Source organism: Barbus barbus (genome assembly GCF_936440315.1).
Source record: "Barbus barbus genome assembly, chromosome: 46".
Classification (NCBI taxonomy): Eukaryota; Metazoa; Chordata; class Actinopteri; order Cypriniformes; family Cyprinidae; genus Barbus; species Barbus barbus.
This window is the reverse complement of record NC_136724.1, coordinates 10070476-10094709: the sequence shown is the minus strand read 5'-3', so window position 1 is coordinate 10094709 and position 24234 is coordinate 10070476. Positions and strand designations below refer to the sequence as shown.

At 41.7% G+C, this 24234-nt stretch overlaps 1 protein-coding gene across 6 annotated transcripts in view; it reads left to right on the top strand.

Moving 5' to 3' along the window:
* The window catches only part of LOC306865241 (sickle tail protein-like), a 107743-nt gene that overhangs the window by 24823 nt on the left and 58686 nt on the right, over window positions 1–24234 (top strand). For all 6 annotated transcript variants that reach the window (XM_079409731.1, XM_079409735.1, XM_079409729.1 and 3 more), the window contains exon 2: window positions 17090–17382. In XM_079409731.1, coding sequence (XP_079265857.1) covers window positions 17090–17382 — 293 coding nt within the window. The remainder of the gene's footprint in view (window positions 1–17089; window positions 17383–24234) is intronic.

Sequence of the window (24234 nt, the reverse complement as noted above, 5' to 3'; positions counted from 1 at the left end):
TAAAAATAAACATTGTTCACGAGTCCCGCAGCTCGAGTCCGAGTCGAGTCTGAAGTCTTTCGAGGACGAGTCTCAAGTCGAGTCTGAAGTCACTGTGTGTGCGACTTAAGTCGCACTCGAGTCCGAGTCTCAAACTCGAGTCCCCATCACTGTCAGATGCTGATGCGAAGGATCCCAAATTCACTTTAAAGTAACATCTTTATCATCTTTGTAACCTCTGGTCTCTCTTTCTGTGCCAGATCCTCTGATACATTCTGATAAGTGAGTCTAGCTTAGATGGAGTGGAAAAAAGAAATAGCTGAAAGCCACTTTGGGTTTATTTATCCAGTGATAAAGCTTCCTTTTCTGGAAATATGAGTTATGGACAGACCAAGAAAATATAGGGATGCTTGATATTTCTCTACCATATTGGTTCATATTCAATTTCAATTTTTCGTCTAATTATTATTATTTTTAATTTAGTCTAATTATTGTAAGCTCATGCTCATTTATTTAGACAAAATAGTATACAATTTTAAGATTGATGGAATTGTATTAAAATGTATTTTATTTACATTATATTTTATATTACATTTCGTATAATTGAATTATTTTAATGTATTAATATATAACTTTATTATAGTACACAGCTTTAAAACCAGAAAATAATATATATAATATAATATAATAATTTATATAATAAAAATAAATATATATTAAATATTTATTTTATAAATAATATTTATTGGTTATTGGCCCAACCATAAAAATAAACTTTAAAAAAATAATATCAGGGCAACTCTAAAAAAAAAGAATTCAAGTTCTAAGTGTTGTGTGTTGCGTGTATATTATTATTTTGTCTTAAAAATAAAACTTTTACAATAGTTCTTTGAAGCATCTAGTATTTTTGTTCTTTGTGGAACCCAAAACTATTCTTCTATTGTTCCAGACTTTAAAAACCTTTTCATTTGTAATTGGAAGCTTTTATTTTAGAGAGTGTTGGCTGTAGGAGGAGAAAGCTAAGCAGAAAAATTATTGTTGAAATCAAAAATCAGTACTAGAATCATAGCTATCAATTTAAAAATAGGTTTTATTGTTATGCCGTATGAGGGGGAAAAATGTAGACACATTTTCTGTCTTAACTCTAAAAGCACTTACTTTTTCCATCTGTTGTTCTTCAAATTTTCAGGTAGAGTTTTATAATATGTTGTGATTTGACTCTGACAGGAGGATGATGGGAAAAAGTGTCAGTACAAGGCAGAACATCTTTCCCACACCTCTCCCCTGTCCACCCCATTCTTTTACACACTCTGCACTTGTCATTTTTCACACTGAAAGCTTTTCCTGGCAGCTGCTGCATGCACTGAGTGGAAATGCATCTTTACCTCTCCTCCTTCCTGTCTGTTATTCCTCTTCTTCAGTGGTTTGACATGGATGGAAGCAAATGGTTTAGAGATTCATGAAGAAGCAGATCAGCAGGAGCAAACAGATGCTTTAAAGAGAAAAAAGCTGTGCCTGCAGCGTTTGTTTTGTTATGTAGAACATAGACACATTAATGCATTCACAAAAACCTTCCACACATTTGTATTTATTAACCATTCAAAGCTCAATGTGAAATTTGCTTCAGGGTCTGGGTGAGTCTCCAGGTTTTCCGATATTTCAGTCTTAAGGTCACGCAATATTCCGAATGTGGTTTGAATGGAAGGAAAAGGGAAAGCCTCAGGAAAATGTCAACAATGGAAGTAGCAACGGGACACATAGCAAGTCCACCCCGTTCCCTGCTTGTTCCTTGGATGTTTTCCTGCATTCCATCAATAGTCCCCATTCCTCAAATGGATGTTTACGTCCCGTCTTCCTCTTCCAAACCCAAAATTCAGCTGGGCCTTTTAGCTCAGCACTGGACAAACAACAGTTTGGCACATTTTCCAATAACAACCAGTGTGACCTTGTCACAGTGCATAAAGCACTCATGTAGTACAGTAATGAAATGTCTATTGTTTTGAAATGATTTATGGAAGCAGGGTTGTTTTTTTATAAACTTACTGTGGGATATTTTGTAGTGTTGCATATCGGAGAATGGTGACACATTGTGTGTTTGATTGTAAGCGTGTGTGTTTTGACTATAGACTTTAGACTCCAACTGTTCTTAGCAGGACTGAGATGATTCTTCATTAGGTGACATCAGGCGTATGGCATTCTGTACACACACCCAGTGGATCACAGAATTTTGGGAGCACACACCCCATGAACACAGACACATATCCAAAAACAAGCTCTGGTAGTAGTATTTCATGATAATTCATTCAGACATACACTACCATTCAAATGTTGTTGTTTTTTTTTTTTTTTTATAAATTAATAATTTTATATTTAGCATGGATGCATTAAAATGTGTAGTTCAGTCACGAAACTCTAGATGGCGCAGGCTGATGGTATTAACGTAACTGATGATATTCACAGCGTTAAACGACTTGGCACAAGCTGATTGGTTCATGTTGCATATGCAGCCAATGAGCTTGCTGCTTTACATTTAAATGACTGGTTAGCATCCACTTGAGAATTTTGCAGCGCGCTTTCAGAGTTCAGAGTTCACACCGAGTCCGAAATTTTTGCATGCGTTTTTTCATATTCCCCATCCTTTCCTATCAAAATGCATGCTACGGATGCGAAAATGCAGAAAATTGAACCTGATCCAAAAACTTTTTGTCAGACAAAAGTTTCGGAGACAGTGTGCAAACGTGATTGACACAACGTGAGGTCGTATTTATTTTCTGACGAAAATTTCTGACTCAGTGTGAAGTGACCTTTCCTCTGAAACCCTCCACCTTCCCCAGCTCCACCTGTATATGTTATTTTTTATGCTATTTGTGCAGCAGCAGTATGTCTTAAATACTCACAGCATTGTATCGCCATATGCATTGGCAGTAGCAAGTTCCCGTACTTGCTAGCAGCAGCAATAATCTACAACTACAGCAATAACCAACAGCAACAGCAATTCAGCAGCAGCAGCATAGCAGATCTATTCCACCGAGACCAATACATTAACACTGTCATAACCATTACCATGCTAACATCTTCCAAGAGTTGTCATGATTGAACTGATCAAAAGTGACAGTAAAGCTTAGAATCATTTAAGAATCCTGACCGTTTCCATAAAAATGACAAGCAGCACAACTATCTTCAGCATTGATAATAATAAGAAATGTTTCTTGAGCAGAAAATCAGCATTAGAATGATTTCTGAAGCAATATGAAGCATATAGACTAAAGGCTGCTGAAACTTCAGCTTTGCTATCTAGAGCCCTGCACGGGCCTCAAATGTAGGCCCTAGCCCGGCCCTGGCCCGAGACGCTCAGGCCCTAGCCCCGTCCACGTCCGACAGCTTATCATAATTTCCGACCCGAGCCCGTCTTTTTTTCCCTCTTCTCCTAAAACAGTTTATACTACTGTTTCGCTATTAAAATAATTCAGTTTTGTGTGTAATGGCAAAATTATTATATTTCGTTTTGTTCGTTAAATAGACTATAAGATTTTGTTTTTTTTAAGTAACGACCAAGCGGCCAGCGGCATGAGCTGATCATAGCCTATGTTTGATAAATTTAGCCTTCTCATATCATCACGACTTGCCTAAAATAACATCTATAGATATATAGTTCAAGCATTTAACAATGTTTAAACGTTAAACCTGCACTATAATAATAATGTGCGCCAGCCTATATCTAAGTTTGTGCGGAGAGTGGAAGCTAAAGCGCGCTCTGCAGGACATGGAGGCACCAGCTTTGGATTTTTTTCAGTGGAAACAAATTAAAATAGCCTACGCCATCTTTTTTTTTTTTTTTTGATAAAGGTAAGAGTAATACATCATTCGGCCTGTAAAGGGTCTACTTGTATTTGTGTGCACTCACAATACCAACAAAAGGTAATTCTTTTATAAAACAAAGAAAACAAGCATGATGTGCTTTCTGTCGTCTTGAACAGGAGCGCTTCACAAAAATGAACCAAAGCTGAGCGAATACATGCCTCACAGACATGATAAATATATCTATAGAACGTTTAAATTATATAAAAAAAAAATCGAAAACAAAAACTCTTTTATTATAATCTTAATCATAATCAATAAAGATGCATTTCTCTCTAAAGGCGCGTCTAATGAGGAGACGGCAAGTCAGGATCAGTAACTTCATCCTTGCGACACGGACTAAATAATTCAAATATCTCCTTACTATTTCCCGCAGACACATTCATGGTTATGTTTGCTGGGGTTTTGCAGCAAGCTTTAGCCTATTGCATGCATTTGAACGCAGAACTATTCAGAACTAAGTCACTTGCGCACGCTGCTGCTGTGGGACACTAAACACCATCGAGCTGCTCTCAGTCGCGGCAGCACGGTCTCGTGTTGGCCCGAAGCCCGGCCCTAGAGGCGTAAAAAAGTCGGGGCCCGTCGGGCCCAGGCCGAAATGCAGGGCTCTATTGCTATCACAGGAATAAATTTTAATATATTTGCAAATAGAAAGAGGTATTTTAAATAGTTAAATATTGCATAATATTACTGCTTTTTATTATTTTTATTATTTATTTATAGTTTAATCAAATTTATAAACATAAATTATACTGACCCCAGATTTCTAAACAGTATGGTGTACAAAAAAATCCAGTTGGTAGATCTAATTCACAACACTGTTCTTGTGAATGATTCATACATGAGTCAAACTGATTCTCGAGTTCAGATGCGGTGGATTATCAGTGCTGAAAAGCTTCATTTTTGGTCTGTTTGTATGAGAATATTGCTAATTGTATATACTACTTTAAATTATATTTTAATTTTCAATTTGTGTCATTTTTTAAGCTTTAACTGCAATCACCATTCAGAACATCTAGTATTTGGAATGATCTGATCTCTTTCTGCGAAGCTTCTGTTTGATGTCATAAACAAAATCATGCTTTATAATGTAGTAAATGTGTGTTTTGTAATCCTAATCTTGTGACGATGTTGACATTTGTGTTAATCAGATTTGCACCACATGGGCATTAAGGGATGATGTGCATCTGCTTTAGTGCTCTCTGCCTGTGACTTTCGGGACACTTAATCTGGATTGTGAGAAACTGGATCAGGGTTAAAGAGGACAGGAATCTGGATTGGGGACAGTGATCTTGAGCCTGTAGCGCTTGGTCATTCTTTCACACTAATTTGACTTCATTCGTGGAAAGCTTGACTGCCCTCGGTTGCTTTTGTGTCACACAAACTGTGTTTTAGCCCTGTGCTCTTGTGTATGAGTGTGTGTAGCTGGGGTCCTGCTGCATTACAGCACTGACATGCCTCAGTGCTGATGACATTGTCCAACTGGGAGGCGGCCTAGCAGGGATGATGTCATAGACAGCGAATCAGATCATTTGCTGCAGCCTTCATCCATTAGAGAAAGTACAGTTTTTTTGTATATCTTCACCCTCCTCGTTCTTCCGTTCTTTGCCCTCCATCCTTCTTGCGTCCCATCTTTTTAACCTCACTGCTTTCTCCACTTTGTATCATTCACTTCCTTTTTCTGTAATGTGATGTTTTGTACCCTAAAGCAGTTTTTCCCAGTCTGCTCAGCCTCTGGCTAGAGCATAACTCTAATTCTGCCATGATTAGTTTACTTTTCTCTCTCTCTGATTGATGCTGTGAAATATATGCAGTTTTAGTTTTTAAACTGCTCATCCATTGTGTTATTCAACAGTACTTCGATAGTTAATGGATGTCTGTGCAAAACTGAGAGAAATTCTGATGTGACAGCTAAAGAAATCACTTTGCCAGATGCATGTTCATGTTGTAAACCAAACACTAGAGGGAGGCAGAGCTGTATCAATAAAATTAACATTAATGTAGATGGGCAGCGGCCCCCAAAGTATTTGAACACTTAAGGGATGGATATTTTGAATTTTGGTAACCAAACAGTTTCTTTCCCAATGTTGTAAGGTCAAAAATATATAACAGAACGGAAACTGATGGTTGACTCGCATTCTTTAAAATATCTTCTTTAGTGTTCCATAAGAAAGTCATAAAGGCTTGGAACATGATGTTTTTTGATGACAGGATCTTCTTTTTAGTCCTTTAAGGAACACTTTGTGGGGAAAACGTCTCAGGTTTCGTATGTAACCCTGGTTCCCTGAAGGGAACAAGACGTTGCGTCGAAAACGCTAGGGGAACGTCTTCAGCGTGACCGCGCTCTGAATACATGTGTAATCTGTCCAATGGAAGGGCGAGTCGTCACGGGCAGGTGACTTAATCAACCAGGAAGCATAAAAGCACGTGCGGTGGAACCGGCATCAGCTTCTAGGAATGAAGCAACCGCCGGCAGGGATGTTGGAAGTATGGCCTAGAGACGCAGTGTCTCGTTCCCTTCGGGGAACCAGGGTTACATACGTAGCCTGAGATGTTCCCTTCCAGGAACTCGAGCTGCGTCGAAAACGCTAGGGGAACGAGATGCCCACGCCACCAGACTTCCAATTACCTGCCCTGTGTGTATCCCTCAGGAGCACAGCGAGGGCGAGAGAAAAAGGACCACGAGTGGCTAAAGTGGTCGGGCCTGCATACCAAAGGCCAACTTCTGAGAAGTGAGTCTTGATCCCCAAGAAGGGGGAGAACAGAGGACTCGAGGCTATGGAATAGCATCCTGATCCACTACATAGCATAAGCTCTCTGGGGTACTAGGGGGTGCCTACCCACTGAGAGGCCACCGAGAAGTGCGTGCCACGCCGAAAAGGCCGAAAAAGCCGCCACGTAAACCTTCAGGGTGGAGTGGGTTACCCCTGTGGAGAAACGGGCCTGCAGGAACTCCAGTTAACTGGGTCGAGGTGGCGGTCTCCGCACCATGAAGTGACAAGTTTCCTCGTAGAGGGAGCTCTGGATTGGAGGATGGTCTCAGCAACCTCGGTTGAGAGACCGGAAGCTATGAGCTGTGCCTCCTCAGAGGCCACAACCACAGCTTCCACAGCTACGGGCAAGGGTGGACAATAGTGCCCCCCGCCTGTGAGAGGAGATCTCTCCTGACAGGAATCTCCCATGGAGAGCCGTCGAGGAGAGAAATCAGGTCCGAGAACCATACTCGGCCCGGCCAGAACAGTGCTACCAGTAGTAGACTAACCTCATGCCGGCGCACTCTCGCCAGAACTCCCGGGAGAAGAGTGATCGGGGGAAAGGCATACAGACGAAGCCTCAGGCAGAGTCTGTACCATAGCATCCAGTCCCAGTGGAGCTGGATGACCCCGGGCCTCGGCCCCTGCCTCGACAGGATGTCTGCTCCCATATTGAGATACCCAGGGATGTAGACAGCTCTCAGCGAGCGAAGTCTGCCCTGGGACCACACAAGGATCCGCTTGGTACGCCTGTAACACCGCCATGGTGTGCAGACACGCACCAGCCTGACCTGCAGCCGCCTACCCCTTGCCCACCAACGCTGAAGTTGTGCGCAGCGTCTTGGTGGGCGAGGTCGGAGCCTTCAGAGACGACGCTGCGCCAGGGGACAGATAGCTCGCGAGCGTCTGTTCCACCTGGGGCATTGCTTCTGATATGAATGAGAATGACGTAATGCACGCGTCGCCTCGGCAATGCGCGTTGCAAAGGGGGAAGAACCTTTTTTCTTTTTCTTTTTTCTCTTCTTCTTTTTTTTCCACTGGCTTCCAGCCCCGGGCAGATCTGGGGAATGCAGGGGGAGATCTCAGAACCCATCTCCAACCCGTCTGCCAGATCCATGTTGTGATCCCCGCGATCACTCGCCGCCGTGCCTCAGCAGCGGTGGGACTGTGAGATCGTACGGTGGGGAGAAGCACAATCAGCCCCATTACTTAGAGCTGATGGCACGAATATAATGATGTCGTCATTCATAATATGCTTGTGCAAACACTGCAGCTTTACAAAGCTCATCGACGTCCTTCACTTCCACCTCCTCGGAGGAAGACAGGCGGAGCGTCGAGCCCTTACTCTGGGGGAAAGAACCGCGGAGCGGGCTTCCGATCCCAGAGAGCGGGCACTGGATCTGATGGGAAAGGAAGAAGATAGGGGCTCGCCCGTCTTCATTCCCTCCACCTGATCCATGTGCGATTCCCACGAGCGCAGCTGCCGCTCTGCCTTTTTTTCTTTTTCTTCGGCAGAAGCTGGACCGCGAGGAACGCTAGTGAAAGCTCACTCCTCAAAGAGAGCCTTCCAAGAGCAAGCAGACGCAGTGACAAACACTCACAAAGCAGGCAGTCAGCTCCCTCGAGAATTGACTCTGCGTGCTCTGCTCTCAAGCAGACCATACATGCATGGGGATACTGTGTATCCCCAGCAGTGATGTAACGTTTGCAGGGAGGAACATACAGCCTGTAATGCGATCTGCTCTCGCCCAAGTGCTTGCACACATTGTGGAGCTTATTTCAAGTGATTGTGTAGGGACAAACAACACTAAATAAGACTCACAACACAGATCGACAGACACACACACAGAGTAGCGGTTGCTGAATGACAAAAAGCTGATGCCGGTTCCACCGTACATGCTTTTATGCTTCCTGGTCGATTACGTCACCCGCCCGTGATGTCTCGCCCTTCCATTGGACAGATTACACATGTATTCAGAGCGCGGTCACGCTGAAGGCGTTCCCCTAGCGTTTTCAACGCAGCTCGAGTTCCTGGAAGGGAACTGCATTATATAGCAAAATATCAAACCAAGTGACAAATTTTCAAGCAAAATAGTAGGCTACAGGTTCTCATTGAAAGGTTTGCCAAATTATGAGGCAATAGATTAACTGTGACATCCATGAATTTGTATTTATTTAAATGCTTGAGGAGGCCACTATGTGAACAAGCTAGTGTTTCCTTGGTCGCATAAAGCCATGTTTGCTTTTTTCATAGTGATTCAGTCATTAGATATGACTGTTAAAAGCTGGTATGTTCTCTATCAGAGTGTGTATTAGTGTTTCTAACTGCTGTCTTAGACGATATTAGCGTGTTGGGGTCTGTAGTGCTGTTCTGTGTGGGAAACTGTTTCTGTAGGCTGCAGTAATTAAAGCTGGAAAGATTTTGTTTACACAGCGAGACTTTGAGATGTTTTCACTTGGCCAGATGTTGATGTCATATTAAAATCTTGATTTGTGATTTATGAGATGAATAACAGTATGTATTTGTGGGTTTTTAATGTGTCTCTGCACTATATAGTCTGCCCCCTGATGGTTTACCCCTTTACCATGTTGTGTCATGGCGCAATAGCTGTCAGATTCTACAATCTTGTACCCCTTTTGCTTTTTTTCTTTCTGTTTATCTAGGAAAGAACACATATTTAGAGGTCACTTTAGAGCCAGGGGTGTGATGAAGGTGTGACAGCGGGCGCAGTGCCATGGGCCAGTTCAGTCATCATTTACTCGCCCCGTGATTTGTGACCTGTATGACTTTCTATCTTCTGTGGATCACAAAAGTAGATGTTCTGAAGAATGTTCACACTGCTCTTTTACATACAACTAAATTATATAGGGACCAAGGGTTGTAAAGCTCCAGAAAGGATGAAAAATTATGTTCAAACAGCTAAATATAAATGACCTTTTACTTCTTAAAAATCAGTGTCTTCATTATTATTATTATTAGCAATAGTGGTAGTAATAGTATTGTAACACTTTACAATCACAGTACATGAATAATCATGTACTAATATTTCAATTAAATATTAGTTAAGACATGTACCAATCAAGACCTAACCTTAGCTATGACATGAGTGAAATTAATTCATATGTGAATAACCTTGACTACATGTTTTTTTGGTTAATGTATTAATTAACACTTTGGTGTCAGTTTTTACACAATAATTCATAGGACTCATGTCATATGACTTAATATGACTCTTAGTTAAGTTAAGTTCTTGATTAGTACATTCCTTAACTCATCATTAGCTTGTATTAAAGTAATATTTATTAATAATTATGTGGCGTTTATTGTCAATTGTTACCACAAATGGTTTACCTCAAGTCATTCTATAGTGAAAGTGTATAGTGTATAGTGCATAAAGCAGCTTCTGAAACCCCCAGAATTGTCCTAAACATCAAGATATAACCATGCGGGATAGTGCCAGTTTAATTTTAATGGGACAGAGACAGAATGAAGGGAGTGAGATGTGGAGTGCAGTCATGTCTGAATAAGAGCACTGACATTTGAAGGTGCTTATCTCGCTTTAGAAAAACGAATGGATTCTAATCACATTTTAATAAAGCCATTTCAGCAGTGTTATATTAAAACATAAATTCTAATTTGGCAAAGCCCATGAACAGAAAGAATCTGGACTGAGATAAGAACGGTGTGTGTGTGTGTGTGTGTGTGTGTGTGTGTCTGTGTTCAACAGACTGTATTCAGTGCCTTATTGCCTATATCTCTGGTCAGACAGACAGCTGTATTCCTGCCAGGACAGACTCCTGTTAAATCTCAACAGACAGCATGACTTTGGCTGCTTGCTGTACTTTACAATATAACCATGGTGTAGCACTTCCCGCTTTATCTTCTTCATTTCTCCCATCTCTTTCTCTTTTTCTGTTTCTTTCTATCTCTCTCTCTCACACACACACACACACACACACCTTTGACTGTCTCTTCTCCAGCTGTGTGTGGAATGATCCATGAGTTCATTCTGACAAATATAATCAAGATGCAATTCTCACAGCTAGGGCTGGTGTGTGTGTGAGCAGCTGTTCACAGGCGGCTCCCTCATCTCCTCTCTTCAGGGTGCTGCAAGGCCCTCTGTTGGCAGGGCGACCGTTGACACGGAGACAAACACACAGCCGAGGGCTTCTTTATTCACTTTATTAAGGGGAAGGGTCAGTCGTGGCCAACTGCGCGGTAACTCACATATTCAAACTATCATGTAATATGGAAAGAAAACCCTAAAACTACACAGTATGACAAATAAAAATTATAATTTTGAACAAAAACGATTCGTTTTTTTTTTCAACTGCTCACAAAATCTTTACTTGTCAAACAATTTCGGAAACTTGACACTCAAACACAAGAACCACACACTAAATCTGCAAAACCATAAACTAATTCTCAGTGACTCATCATGACTCAGTTTCCAATTTCATAAAACACTTTTTGCAAAACACAACACACAATTCTTTATATAATACGCACAAAATCTAACAGGAAGTATTTTAATTTCCTTTTTCAAACACAACCCATCAAAATGCCACACTAATTCATTAGTGCCTCACACTAACTCCTCACACGTGCAAACACTCATTGCTTTACTAAACACCAACCAGTCATGGTTTTAGAATAGGCCAATAAATACAAATCTACACAAATACACATGGTTATTCACAACCACAGATGCTTACATTAAAAAAAAAAAGGTTTGGTTTCAATCTTGCTTTTGTAACTTTGTGTATATGATATAGCCTATCCAAAAATATAATATTATGGCATAGGTGTTTACAATGAAAGAAAAATGTTTGCTTTTGCGTTTGTGATATTTTGAATGCAGTGCTTCATTTTGCATTTTGTGTGTGCAATTCTTGGATTTTTGTTTAAAGTTTTTAAAAAAGAGGCAAAGTTTTGAAAATGCGAGTAAGCAGTCTAAAAAACTGTAAGAATACACTTTTCTCACTTCTCATCAAGAAAATGAATTGGTGCAATTCACTTTGTGATAGAGTTCCCTCTTGTGGTCGCTTCCAAAACAACCATGCATATAGATAGATAGATAGATAGATAGATAGATAGATAGATAGATAGATAGATAGATAGATAGATAGATAGATAGATAGATAGATAGATAGATAGATAGATAGATAGATAGATAGATAGATAGATAGATAGATAAGAGCACTACAGTACAGTGGATGAATAAGACCATAATCTGATAATGAAAGGCAAGGAATTGAGCAGACTGAACTCTGACACTGTTATCCGGTTCTGCTCTTCTGCTTGCAGATCAAAAGATCACATCCACTGTAAACAGATACTGGAGGCCGAAAGCTGAACTCTTCCTGTGAGTGAGGCAAAAATGTTACCAGGCTGCATTGTGGCTCCATTACAGCATCATAAAGTCCTGTATTTACAGTAGAAAGCTCTTTTTAAATAAATCAGATCACTCACCTGCACATATGCGGGAACTAGTAACACTTTCTATACTCCACACCTGTTTTACAGACGCCTGTAAATGTGTGTGTGTATGCGTAAAGGTCTGGAGGTTGTAAACTTTAAGACGGAAAAACATCTGCTCTCTTTTACACCAGCAAAGTCTGTAGTCTCTAGTGGTCAACTGATATGACTGATTGCAGTTACAATATATAATACAATTGTTCATTCAATGAATAAATCTTATATAGTTAAACACTGTGCTTGTGAATGTACGTCGTCTGAAATATTTGTGGGTTTTCTGTTGAGAAATCCTTGTATTCCTCTGGGAATTTGTCAGTGTCTTCTGCCTTGGGCTTTCTGCTAGCTGAGGGAACGAGATCATCTATGGGAACTTGTTGGAACAGAGCGAGTCAGATTTAATCTGGATTACAAATTGATGAAGGAGATAAAAACAGATTCTGCCTGAAGGCCCCTTCTATTCTTTGTATTGTTTTAAGGGTTTTTCAGTCTCATTGGCTGAACGTGCCACCCAGCATTGTGATCAGGGGAAAAGGCGCATATAGTGTCACACCCGTATCATATTATTGTATGTTTTTATGCTTTCATAATCCGATTAAAGTTAATTATTCAAGTAAAAGATGATGAAGATTAGGAGTTCTTCTTGGCGCCCAAACCCTGAAGCTCATCCTTAAAAGTGACAGTGATTGACAGTTGGAATCCATCACCCAGAATGCTTCAGGGTTTGGAGGATCTTTAAATGGGCTTATTAGAGGTGTAGAGAAAGTAAACAATCTGTAGATAATTGTGTGTGTGAGTGAGTGAGTGAGTGAGTGAGTGAGTGTCTGTGTGGAATTTGCACCACCAAATTGAACTGCAAAGATAATGATTGTTTCCAAACATGTTTCCTGAACGCTCCCAAAAAAACTTGAAAACTTTTTAAGTCAGAATGAGCTTGGTTTTAGCTTATTAAACATACTTTTTGAACACAAATGAATAGTAGGATGATCATATGTCGGACAATTCAGTTTTGTGAGGTGTGTGTAAAATTATGTGTGTAAGATTCACTTATCTTATTAAATGAGACTATCATCCCTTAGTCAGTCACTGTCTGCAGTAACACAATATCCCCAGCCACACAAAAGAGCTCTGTCCAACCAGAAAGAGAGAGATGTACATTGTTTTTAGAGAGAGGAGATGGAAGTTTATGAGTGGTAGCACACAGATACACATTCCTCCATAAATCCATTACTGAGCACAACCCTACACCACTGACCCCAAACGAACCGGAATACACACACACATACCTCTTTACTAAAGACACATGCCCTGTTCGGTTTACAGCTCAGTGTCAGGCCATTGTGTCCTGTGACCAAGAATTGCAAGTTAAAGGAGGTGAAGAAGACTGGAATGGAAATAAAAAGTGTTTTTACAGGGGAAAGAGTGAGGGATGTGGTTATGCTTCCTTAGCATTGTTCAGTGTGAGATTTTTTTTAATCGGAAAAGGAGGATTGTGTGGTTTGGTAGATGAGAATTGTGCTGTTTAGGCTTGTGGTTTTGGGGAAAGTAAGCAATGGGGAATATGTGTGATGAGGAAGAACTTAATCAACATCTTGCTGAAGGTTACTGGTGCTTTGGTAGGTATGAGAGGTGCTGATGATGATGATGATGATGATCATGATTGACTGTACAGTTGGTATTATGTTTTATCATGGAACATTTGGTCATTTAGGTATTTGGGCTTGTACGGTAATAACTGGATGACTTTTATGGAGTTGATAGGTTTGCTTTGGTTTTCAAAACAGAAGGATGACTATAAGAGTTTGCTGAATGTCCTCAGTGACTCCATGGCATGTTTGCAATGCACTGCAATTTCATTCTATAAAATAATGTATTTAAAATACATTTTTATGATTAAAAAAAATGCAATTAGACAAATAATATGCTTAAGTCTTAGAGAAATGCATTGTGGCGTATACATTTTCTTCTGACACTAACATTTCTGACTCTAATGCTTCTTAAAGCTTTCAAGCTAGATCAACCAAAATTGGCACAAACCTTTGGGTTTGCCTGACTCATGTTGCTGTATCTTTTCCAACTAATCCAACTCGTGAAATTCTAGTAGCGGACTTCCAAATAGGCCAAAATTCCCATAGACTTACATTGACAAATGGGACTCCAAGTGCCAAACGTGCTCTAAATTACACCTATCGAGATGTTAGTATGTTAAAATGTAATATAGCAATACTTTGCTAGCAACATGCTAACAGAGCCTATCAGTAATATAAAACATGCTAGCAACGTGGTAAAATTAATTTAAAACTAAAAAAAACCCTAGGATTTTCTCAAGCCAACATGAAAGTTTGTCTACAAACTTTGTTATCTAGTTAATTTTAATATATGTTGGGATATAATTATATACAGTATTTAGAAAGGTATCAGGGTATACAGTTTTAAACTACAAACACCAACTCATCAATTATTTGTTTCTATACAAAAGCATGGTAACAGGGTTGAAATGTTTAAAATATAAGTCGAAGATTAGAGTAGAAACGAGACTTTGTCTTTGAAGAGCTCACTTTGAAAAGGTTGAAATAATTGTTTACTTTATAAAGGGAAAAATATGATGGCAACATGGTTGACATTTACCCTGGAGAGACATCTCCCAGTCATTTTAATTAAACATGTAATCTGAGCATATAATAAAGTGATGCAAATGATCCAAAATACACAGAAGTACAACCTCTTGAACAAACTGTACTTCTGTTTCTCATAGTCATGTCAAATAAAACATGGCGTCTCTACCCTGACATGAGGAATAGTGTTTAGTTAACAAAAACAACAATATAAGACTTACAAGAGCGTACAAGAGGTTCTTTCCTTTCCATGTGTTATGCATTAGTATTCACCTGTCTGTCTGAGCTGACTGAACTATTATGAATTACACACCGCATGTGTCCACACACAGACATAAATATTCTTATGCCTCTTTGATGTAATGACAGACTTGAATAGGATTATAGAAGATATTTGAAACATTTTAAAATACCCTTCATTGAATAATCTACTTGTCGTGAAACTGTGGAGCAGCCGCCCCCATTCAGCTGTTCAAGGATTACAGTTCTTTCACAATCACTTCACATTAGACGCACTGTATCAGGAAAAAAGGTTCGACCAAACAGGAGTATTTGACTTTTATAGGCAGCAACAGGAAGCACTTACCACAAATAGTGTGCATAAGTACAACTCATTATATTTTTAAAGTAAATCCAGTTTTCTTTACATATTTAAATAATAAATGTCAAACAAACTGTTGTATATAATACAGTTATTATAGCATTAAATGAACCTAGTTTTAAACACATGATAATTCTATTGACTGTAACTATTCTACACTGTTACCAAAGTTATAAAAAGTTAAAAATGTTTATACTTTTTTACTGGAAGGAAACTTCAGTGGAAAAAAATCTCTATAAAACAGTTTTTAAAAACCTTATACACTACTTAAAATGCATAAAACATCATATAACATTTAGTTTAACTTCCTAACACTATTCTCTAAAGGGTTAAGCTCTTCCTTTCACTGGCCTTTTGTTGGAAAAGAACAAAATATGTTTTCTTACATTATTTTATACCTCATTTGTGGAGTGCCAATACATAAAGCAAAAATAAAGACCTTAAAAGAGCTTAACATATAGTGAGAAAATTGCGATAAAAATGTGAAGGAGAGAAGGAGAGAGGAAGTGCGGATCTAGCACCTGTTGGCGAGGGCCCCTTGCTAAGCTTTACATGGGAACGTTAACGTCACCGTCACCTTTTTAGGTCTGGGAATGAGGACACACACACAGACTCCCGCACACTCAGCATGCAGCGGGGTGTTTTCAATTGGCAAGTTTCTAGAGTTCATCACAAGAGTTGAGAGTAATCTGGACTCCATTAAAGTAAACTGCTAAAGCGTCTTTCATTCATGTGAGAGGCTGTGGAATCTGGCCAACAGCTGCTCTCTACAGACAGACTCTTAAATCCAGCGTCTAGGGTCATTGTATTGAAGAGCATGGCAGAACTTGGGGAAGAGAATAGGACAGACCTGCCTGGGGAAGGTAAGGGCTCTGTGACGCTGATGTAGACGTGATAATGCAAGGTTGCAATGACAGGGTTAAATGTTTGCTGAATGAAACAGGATTTCTTGATTTTCTTGTTGACTTACTTTGAGATTGTGTGTACAAGTGTGTATATGTGTATGGCTTAGCAGTTATAAATAGACCTGATAGATTGCTGTCCTGTGACACTAAGCGTACAGGGGAGGAGGATGGGTTTCAGGATTTCTCAACCTAACACTCTTACACTTTGGAAGATTTATTGACCCTTAAATGAGCATTTATGGTAAACAACATGGCACTGTGAGAAAGTGAATGCTAGCCTACTATTTTTCACCTTATATATAAAGTAAACAATGAATCCCAGTTGGGCCATATCTCAGCTTGTTATTGAGGAAAAAATGCCCATGTTAGGTACAAACATCTGTGTGCCAGCTTCACACCGGAGAGCAGGTCATTCCCAACAGTAGTTTTGCTGACAGAGTATTTTTCTCCTCAGCACTTTTAGCGCTCATGACACTAACTAAATATGACTGAATGTTTTTGTCTTACTTTAGCATTCAATTTTATTCACTTCTAAGAAAGTGTGTCTACCGTTTCAAATGATATTTTGATGTGCGTGTCTTGTGGGTGTGCGTGTCATATTTGATATAAGTAAACAGCTAAAGCTCTGCTAGCTTTGTTAGGACATGTTTGCTTCTTTCGGCTTTTGGAAACTTTAGCTTGAGGATGATCAACCTGACATCTTTATTTAATAGATCTTGTCCCGACAGCTCCATCTGAGAATCATCTGTCTGACATCTGTAAAAGTTTATTTAGCGTGTGTGTGTGTATATGTATTGATTTCCGTAATACCCAGTGCAAATGCAGTCCACAAAGAAACATTCTCATATTTTCCCACTTTTCTCTAATCATTCCATTGCATCTCTGTCTTTTTTCCCCCCTAGAGCCTCTGAAGGGAAATCTAAAGGTGACTTCCAGCGAAGACGCCGAGCACCTGGCCCGTAAACATCAGATTGTTTCTGCTAACAGCCCTGGTAGCCGCTGTGAGGCCAAATCCAGCCGCACAGGTGTTCCACGAAGACACACGTTGGGCGGAGCGCGCAGCTCACAGGAGATCCTGGCCATGCAGCCCTCAGATATGGATAAAAAACGAGAGGCCTTTTTGGAACATCTGAAGCAGAAGTACCCTCACCACGCCTCCGCCATCATGGGCCATCAGGAGAGACTCCGAGAACAGGTGAAGACCACTCACTGCCAATATTATCTTGTTGTGCCAATGTCGGCTCCAGAAGTCCAGAATCTGTCCACTAATGTATTTGATCTAGGGATATGAAGCAGATTTGTGGAAATAGGTGTATTTAGCATCATAAACAAAGCTGAATGACAGCCCTGAGCTAAATCTTTTAATAACAGTGGAGTATCACATACATGTCATATTATAGCCACTTATGCAATACTTCCTTCAGAAACTTGAAGGCTTATAAAAACGACCACTCTAACATGCCTTTATAATCAAGAAAAGATGTGATTGTTGGCAGTCAAATGTCATTTCAGCTTTTTTTCTTCAATATATATGAATATATTCATATATATATAGCTTTATATATATTTGATAGGGTCTTTGCTAAATGATAAAACAGATTTCTGGGACCTGGTATGGATCAAATCCAAATATAAGAGGTTTTTCTTTCTTTTTTTTTGGTATGTGTGCGTGTTTTTATTTTCACTGCCATTACTTTGTCTCACTCATGGTCATAAATATAGCATAAAAGTCACATGATTGAAACAGATGAATAGTAAAATATGCAAACTATAAAAATGCAACACAAATATGTGAACCTGGACCACAAAACCAGTCTTAAGTCGCTGGGGTATATTTGTAGCAATCAATAGCCAAAAATACATTGTATGGGTCAAAATTATAGATTTTTTTTATGCCAAAAATCATTAGGACATTAAGTATAGATCATGTTCCATGAAGATATTTTGTAAATTCCCTACTGTAAATATATCAAAACTTAATTTTTGATTAGTAATATGCATTTCTAAGAACTTCATTTGGACAATATTAAAGGCGTCTCAATATTTAGATTTTTTTGCACCCTCAGATTCCAGATTTTCAAATAGTTGTATCTCGGCCGTATCTAATAAACCATACATCAATGGATAGCTTATTTAATCAGCTTTCAGGTGATGTATAAATCTCAATTTCAAAAAATGTACCCTTATGACTGGTTTTGTAGTCCAGGGTCACATATGCCATATCGCAATACCGGGAAAAGTAGTAAAAATGTTTATATGATCATTAACCAGTGGCTGAATGGTTTAAGGAGACTGCAGCAGTTTTATTGCGTGCGGGTAGTAGCTGGAAGAAACATTAAAACAAGTTATGTATCTGGCATTAAATGGTTGCAATGATTGCACTGAACCATGCAAAATTATAGTAAGAGCACTAAAACTTATCTCATTGTTGTAACAGTGTCTTGTGTGTATGTGTTATCTATTGATCTTCAGTTGGTCAGCCAAAGGTTGCCCACAGGTTTTCTTTGTTCCGGATCTTAAGGACTGTGTTATCTGGTTGCTGTAAATATCAGATAGAGGCCATACAGTGAAAAAAAGAAGTAGTGAAAATAAAAGAATTTTTTTTATCTGGTCTGCTTTCTTGAAAAAACGTCAGTGAACAAAGAGCAGTTTCTGCAGTGAATGACACATCTTGCAATATGAAACTGTATTCAGTCTGTGAATACGAGGCACTGCTGTCCTTACGCTGCACATTCATCAGTTATATGACCACAGGGATCACCTCTCGGCTGACTCATAATATTAGCTCCATTCATTATATGCTAAATTATTTTTATATTAAAAAGCTGGATAGTTTTCTTTCTCACTGCAACCTCATAACCAACCACACTGTAGAGCCGCAGAGCACTTAAAAAGGTTGTAAATAGAATGACCTCTCAGTCTGAACAGGTGGAGGTTTGTTTTATATCTTTCCCCTTTGGCCGAAAGAATCCATTTTCAGTGCGTGTGCCCAGCCGTTGTTGCCTGAGGTGAGAACTGAAGTCTGTGCCATATATCATAATGACACATTTTTGTTGTCAGGCCATGCCCTAAAATTTCCATTTTCTGTTCGGTGTCACACTCAAGTCTCTTTGTAAGAGAAAATTTATAAAGTTTAGCACTGACCAGATCTTAAAGTACACTACTGCTCAAAGATTTGGGATAGTTAAGATATTTTTACAGAAGGCTGTTATGCTCACCAGAGCTGCTTTTATTTGATTAAATATTGTAGCAACTATAACTGTCAGGGAACTGTCGTGTGTGTGTCATGTGTTCCTGCCCCTTGTGTCCATATTTGGTTTGTTTCCTGTCATATCATTAGTTTAATTCTTGTCCAGCCTTGTTTGTCTCATTAGCTATGATTTACCTGTGTATATTAGTCCTGTCTGTTGAGTTACAATTTGTCTGGTCTACTCGTTACTCCCCGGTGTTCCTGTCTGTGTTTTGGTCCTGCCTTGTCTTGCCCTGCCTTGATGTTCTTCAGTAAAGTATGTTATTTGAGTTTGTATCCTCGTCTGCGTGTTCCTGGTTCCTCCCTCGTGTGTGCACCGTGACAGAAGACCAGACCCAAACAGTAAGCGGCGCCCCTTCACCTCATTTTGTTTTCCGTTTTTTAAAAGTCTTTTGTTTGTTCCTGTTTGTCTGTCCCTCGCGGCATGGAAGTCGCCGCTCGTCATCCTGCCTTAGCCCGCGTCAAGTGGGCGTGGGAGTTTGGTGGGATCACCGCGAGTGCCGCGAGTCCGCTGGCCGCGAGCCCTGAAGTCAAGCCCGCGGGATCGCCGCTGAGTCAAGCCCGCCGATCGCGGGAGATGTCCGCCGCTGCCCGCGGCTATCCCAACCTCGCCGCTCACACCGAGCCTGCCGTTCGCGGGAGTTCACGCCGCCGTCCGCGGCACACCGAGCCCGCCGTTCGCGGGAGTTCACGCCGCCGTCCGCGGCACACCGAGCCCGCCGTTCGCGGGAGTTCACGCCGCCACCTGCGGTTCACCCAAGTCCGCCGTCCGTGGGGAAAGCCAACCCACCGTCGGCGGCTTCACCGTGCCCGCCGTTCGCGGGAGATCAACACTGCCGTCCGTGGGGAAAGCCAACCCACCGTCGGCGGCTTCACCGAGCCCGCCGTTCGCGGGAGATCAACGCTGCCGTCCGCGGGGAAAGCCAACCCGCCGTCGGCGGCTCCCCTGTGCACGCCGCCGGTCCGCCTCTGACTCAATGCCCGCCGGTCCGCCGCTGACTCAAGCCCACCGGATTGCCGCTGACTCAAGCCCACCGGATTGCCGCTGACTCAAGCCTGCCGGTCGCCGATACCCTCTCCGTGGATCAAGTCCACATGTCACGGCCAGGAGAGCCGTGTTTGTGTTTGTTGTGCCCACAGGAACATTTTAAACTTACCTTGTCATGCCATGTCTTGTCTTGTCCATGGAGACTCGTCTGGGGCAGGCGGCTCCTTGAATTGTGGCCATGGAGGCCAGTCGCAGCCGCTTGCCCCCCCTGTCGCAGAAGTGGAGGAGGTCGCTGAGGGACCCTGTGAGGGCCCCTGACTCCTCGTCATGCCCAGAGGAAGACTCAGCTTCCTAGCCAGCCCAGGAGGGCTTCTGGTTCATGTGGGATGTCCTGTCGTGTTTGTCTGACCCTGGAGGGTTTCATGTCGTGTCTTGTACTGTTTTGTTTGTCTAGCCCCGGAGGGCTCCTGATACCCCCTGGATTCCCCATGGAAATTTTGGGGGGGGGTAGTAGAGCTCTGGGTGGAGTGGGTGGGCCGAAGAAGGATGCCATGGCCACAGTTACCACCTGCCATGGCCTCCTGAGCTCCCTGCTCCGCCATGGGTCCTGTCTGTCTGTTCCGCTCTGGAGGTCCCCGTCCTGTGGTCCGTGTCTGTCCTGAGAGGCCTCCAGAGCGCCCACCCCCCCTCCCTGATGGAACTGTTAAGGCTCGGGACGAGCCTTTCGGGAGGGGGGAGTTATGTCAGGGAACTGTCGTGTGTGTGTCATGTGTTCCTGCCCCTTGTGTCCATATTTGGTTTGTTTCCTGTCATATCATTAGTTTAATTCTTGTCCAGCCTTGTTTGTCTCATTAGCTATGATTTACCTGTGTATATTAGTCCTGTCTGTTGAGTTACAATTTGTCTGGTCTACTCGTTACTCCCCGGTGTTCCTGTCTGTGTTTTGGTCCTGCCTTGTCTTGCCCTGCCTTGATGTTCTTCAGTAAAGTATGTTATTTGAGTTTGTATCCTCGTCTGCGTGTTCCTGGTTCCTCCCTCGTGTGTGCACCGTGACAATAACATTGTGAAATATTATTACAATCTGAAATGAACGTTTTCTGTTTTAATATATTTAAAAATGTAATTTATACCTGTGTGGGTATAATCAACAGGGAAATCGCGGGGCGGCAGGACGTGCTTTTACATCAATGAGAGGTGGTGTACAGATGTAACTGTGTTAAAGAAGATGTGCTGTTCAGATCTAGAAACGCTCTTCATTAACTTCAAGCCGTTCTATTCACCGCGGGAGTTCTGCTCGTTCATTCTCGTGATTATTTACATTCCACCGCAAGCGCACGTGAGCACAGCTTCACAGAAACTGAGTGAGCAACAACACCCGGACTCTGTTTTAATCATTCTCGGGGACTTTAATAAAGCAAATCTCTCCCGCGAACTGCCAAAATACAGACAGCATATCACGTCTCACCAGAGACAGTAATATACTGGATCACTGTTACACAACAATAAAGGACGCATATCACTCGGTTCCACGAGCAGCTTTAGGACTCTCTGATCACTGTTTGTTTCATCCTATTCCGACCTACAAGCAGAAACTTAAATCTGCAAAGCCTGTTTCATTAGTCCATCTGCAAAGATGGACTAATGAAACAGAGCGGGACTTACATGCCTGTTTCTCTCTCACTGATTGGTCTGTTTTTGAAGCCGCTGCCATTGATCTGGATGAGCTCACAGAGACTGTAACATCTTATATCAGTTTCTGTGAGAATATGTGCACAAACCGTGGTTCACTACAAAACTCAGACAGCTCCGTCAGGCCAAAGAAGATGCTTACAGAAAGGGGGATAAAGTCTTGTACAAACAGGCCAAATACACACTGGAAAAGGAGATCAGAGTGGCAAAGAGGAATTATTCTGACAAGCTAAGGAACAAATTCTCTTCCAGTGATCCTGCTTCAGTGTGGAAAGGCATGAAGGATATCACCAGTTACAAGACACCATCCCCCAGCACTCTGGAGTATCAAAAACTAGCAGACGACTTGAACAAGTTTTATTGTTGTTTTGAAAAAACACCCCACACCCGCCCTGAACACCTCTCCACACAACCATTAACACCTCCAGCAACCCTCCTCTCCCCCACACCTACAATTCAAATCAGCGAAGATGTGTGCCAGGTCTTCAGAAAGAACAAATGAAGGAAAGCACCAGGCCCAGATGGTGTGTCACCAGCCTGTCTGAAATCCTGTGCTGGCCAGCTGGCCCCCATCTTCACACAGATCTTCAACAGATCACTGGAGCTGTGTGAAGTCCCCTCATGCTTCAAATGCTCCACCATCATCCACGTCCCAAAGAAACCCAAAATTACTGGACTTAATGACTACAGACCTGTGGCTCTAACGTCTGTAGCCATGAAATCATTTGAAAGACTGGTTTTGGCTTATCTGAAGGACATCACTGGTCCCTTACTGGACCCCCTGCAGTTTGCCTACAGAGCAAACAGGTGTGTGGATGATGCAGTCAACATGGGACTGCACTTCATCCTGAAGCAGCTGGACAGACCAGGGACTTATGTGAGGATCCTATTTGTGGACTTCAGCTCCGCTTTTAACACCATCATCACGGACACCCTTCAGAATAAACTAACCCAGCTCTCCGTCCCCATCTCCGTCTGTCAGTGGATCAACAGCTTCCTGACAGACAGACAGCAGTTAGTAAAGCTTGGTAAATTCACATCCGGCACTCGTACAATCAGCACTGGAGCTCCTCAGGGCTGCGTACTCTCCCCACTGCTCTTCTCCCTCTACACCAATGACTGCACCTCTAAAGTCCCCTCTGTCAAGTTCCTGAAGTTTGCAGACGACATCGGCCTCATCCAGGACGGTGACGAGTCTGCTTACAGACAGGAGGTTAAGGAGCTGGCTGTCTGGTGCAGTCTTAACAACCTGGAGCTTAATACGGTCAAAACTGTGGAGATGATCATGGACTTCAGGAGAAACCCCCCTGCTCTCCCCCCACTCACCATCATGAACAGCACTGTGATTGCAGTGGAGTCATTCAGATTCCTGGGCACCACTATCTCTCAGGACCTGAAGTGGGATATTCACATAGACTCCATTGTCAGAAAGGCCCAGCAGAGGTTGTACTTCCTTCGCCAGCTGAGGAAGTTCAATCTGCCACAGGAGCTGCTGAAACAGTTCTACTCCGCCATCATTGAATCCATCCTCTGCACTTCAATAACTGTCTGGTTCAGCTCAGCTATCAAATCTGACCTCAGAAGAATACGGAGAATAGTCCGGACTGCTGAGCGAATCATTGGTACAACCCTCCCCACTCTCCAAGAACTGTACTTATCCAGAGTGAGCAAAAGGGCTGGTAAAATCACCCTGGACCCCTCACACCCAGCACACTCCCTCTTTGAACTGTTACCATCTGGTCGACGCTACAGAGCTCTGAGCACCAGAACGACCAGACACAGGAACAGTTTCTTCCCTCAGGCAATCCATCTCATGAACACTCAACAATAAACGTGGAACACACAACTATAATACATTATCCATTCACCACACTCACTTATTTTATTTTTATTTTCTCATTTCTAATTTGCACATACTTCACCTGTACATACATAGTTGTCTATATTATATATTGTGTTTTTGCTGCTTCGTGCATTGTCTATTTGGACATTTGTATATTATTCTTTTATTATCTTTGTCCTGTCCTGTTGCTGTCTTTCTGTTGCACTGTGGAGCTTCTGTCACTACAACAAATTCCTTGTATGTGTAAACATACTTGGCCAATAAAGCTCATTCTGAT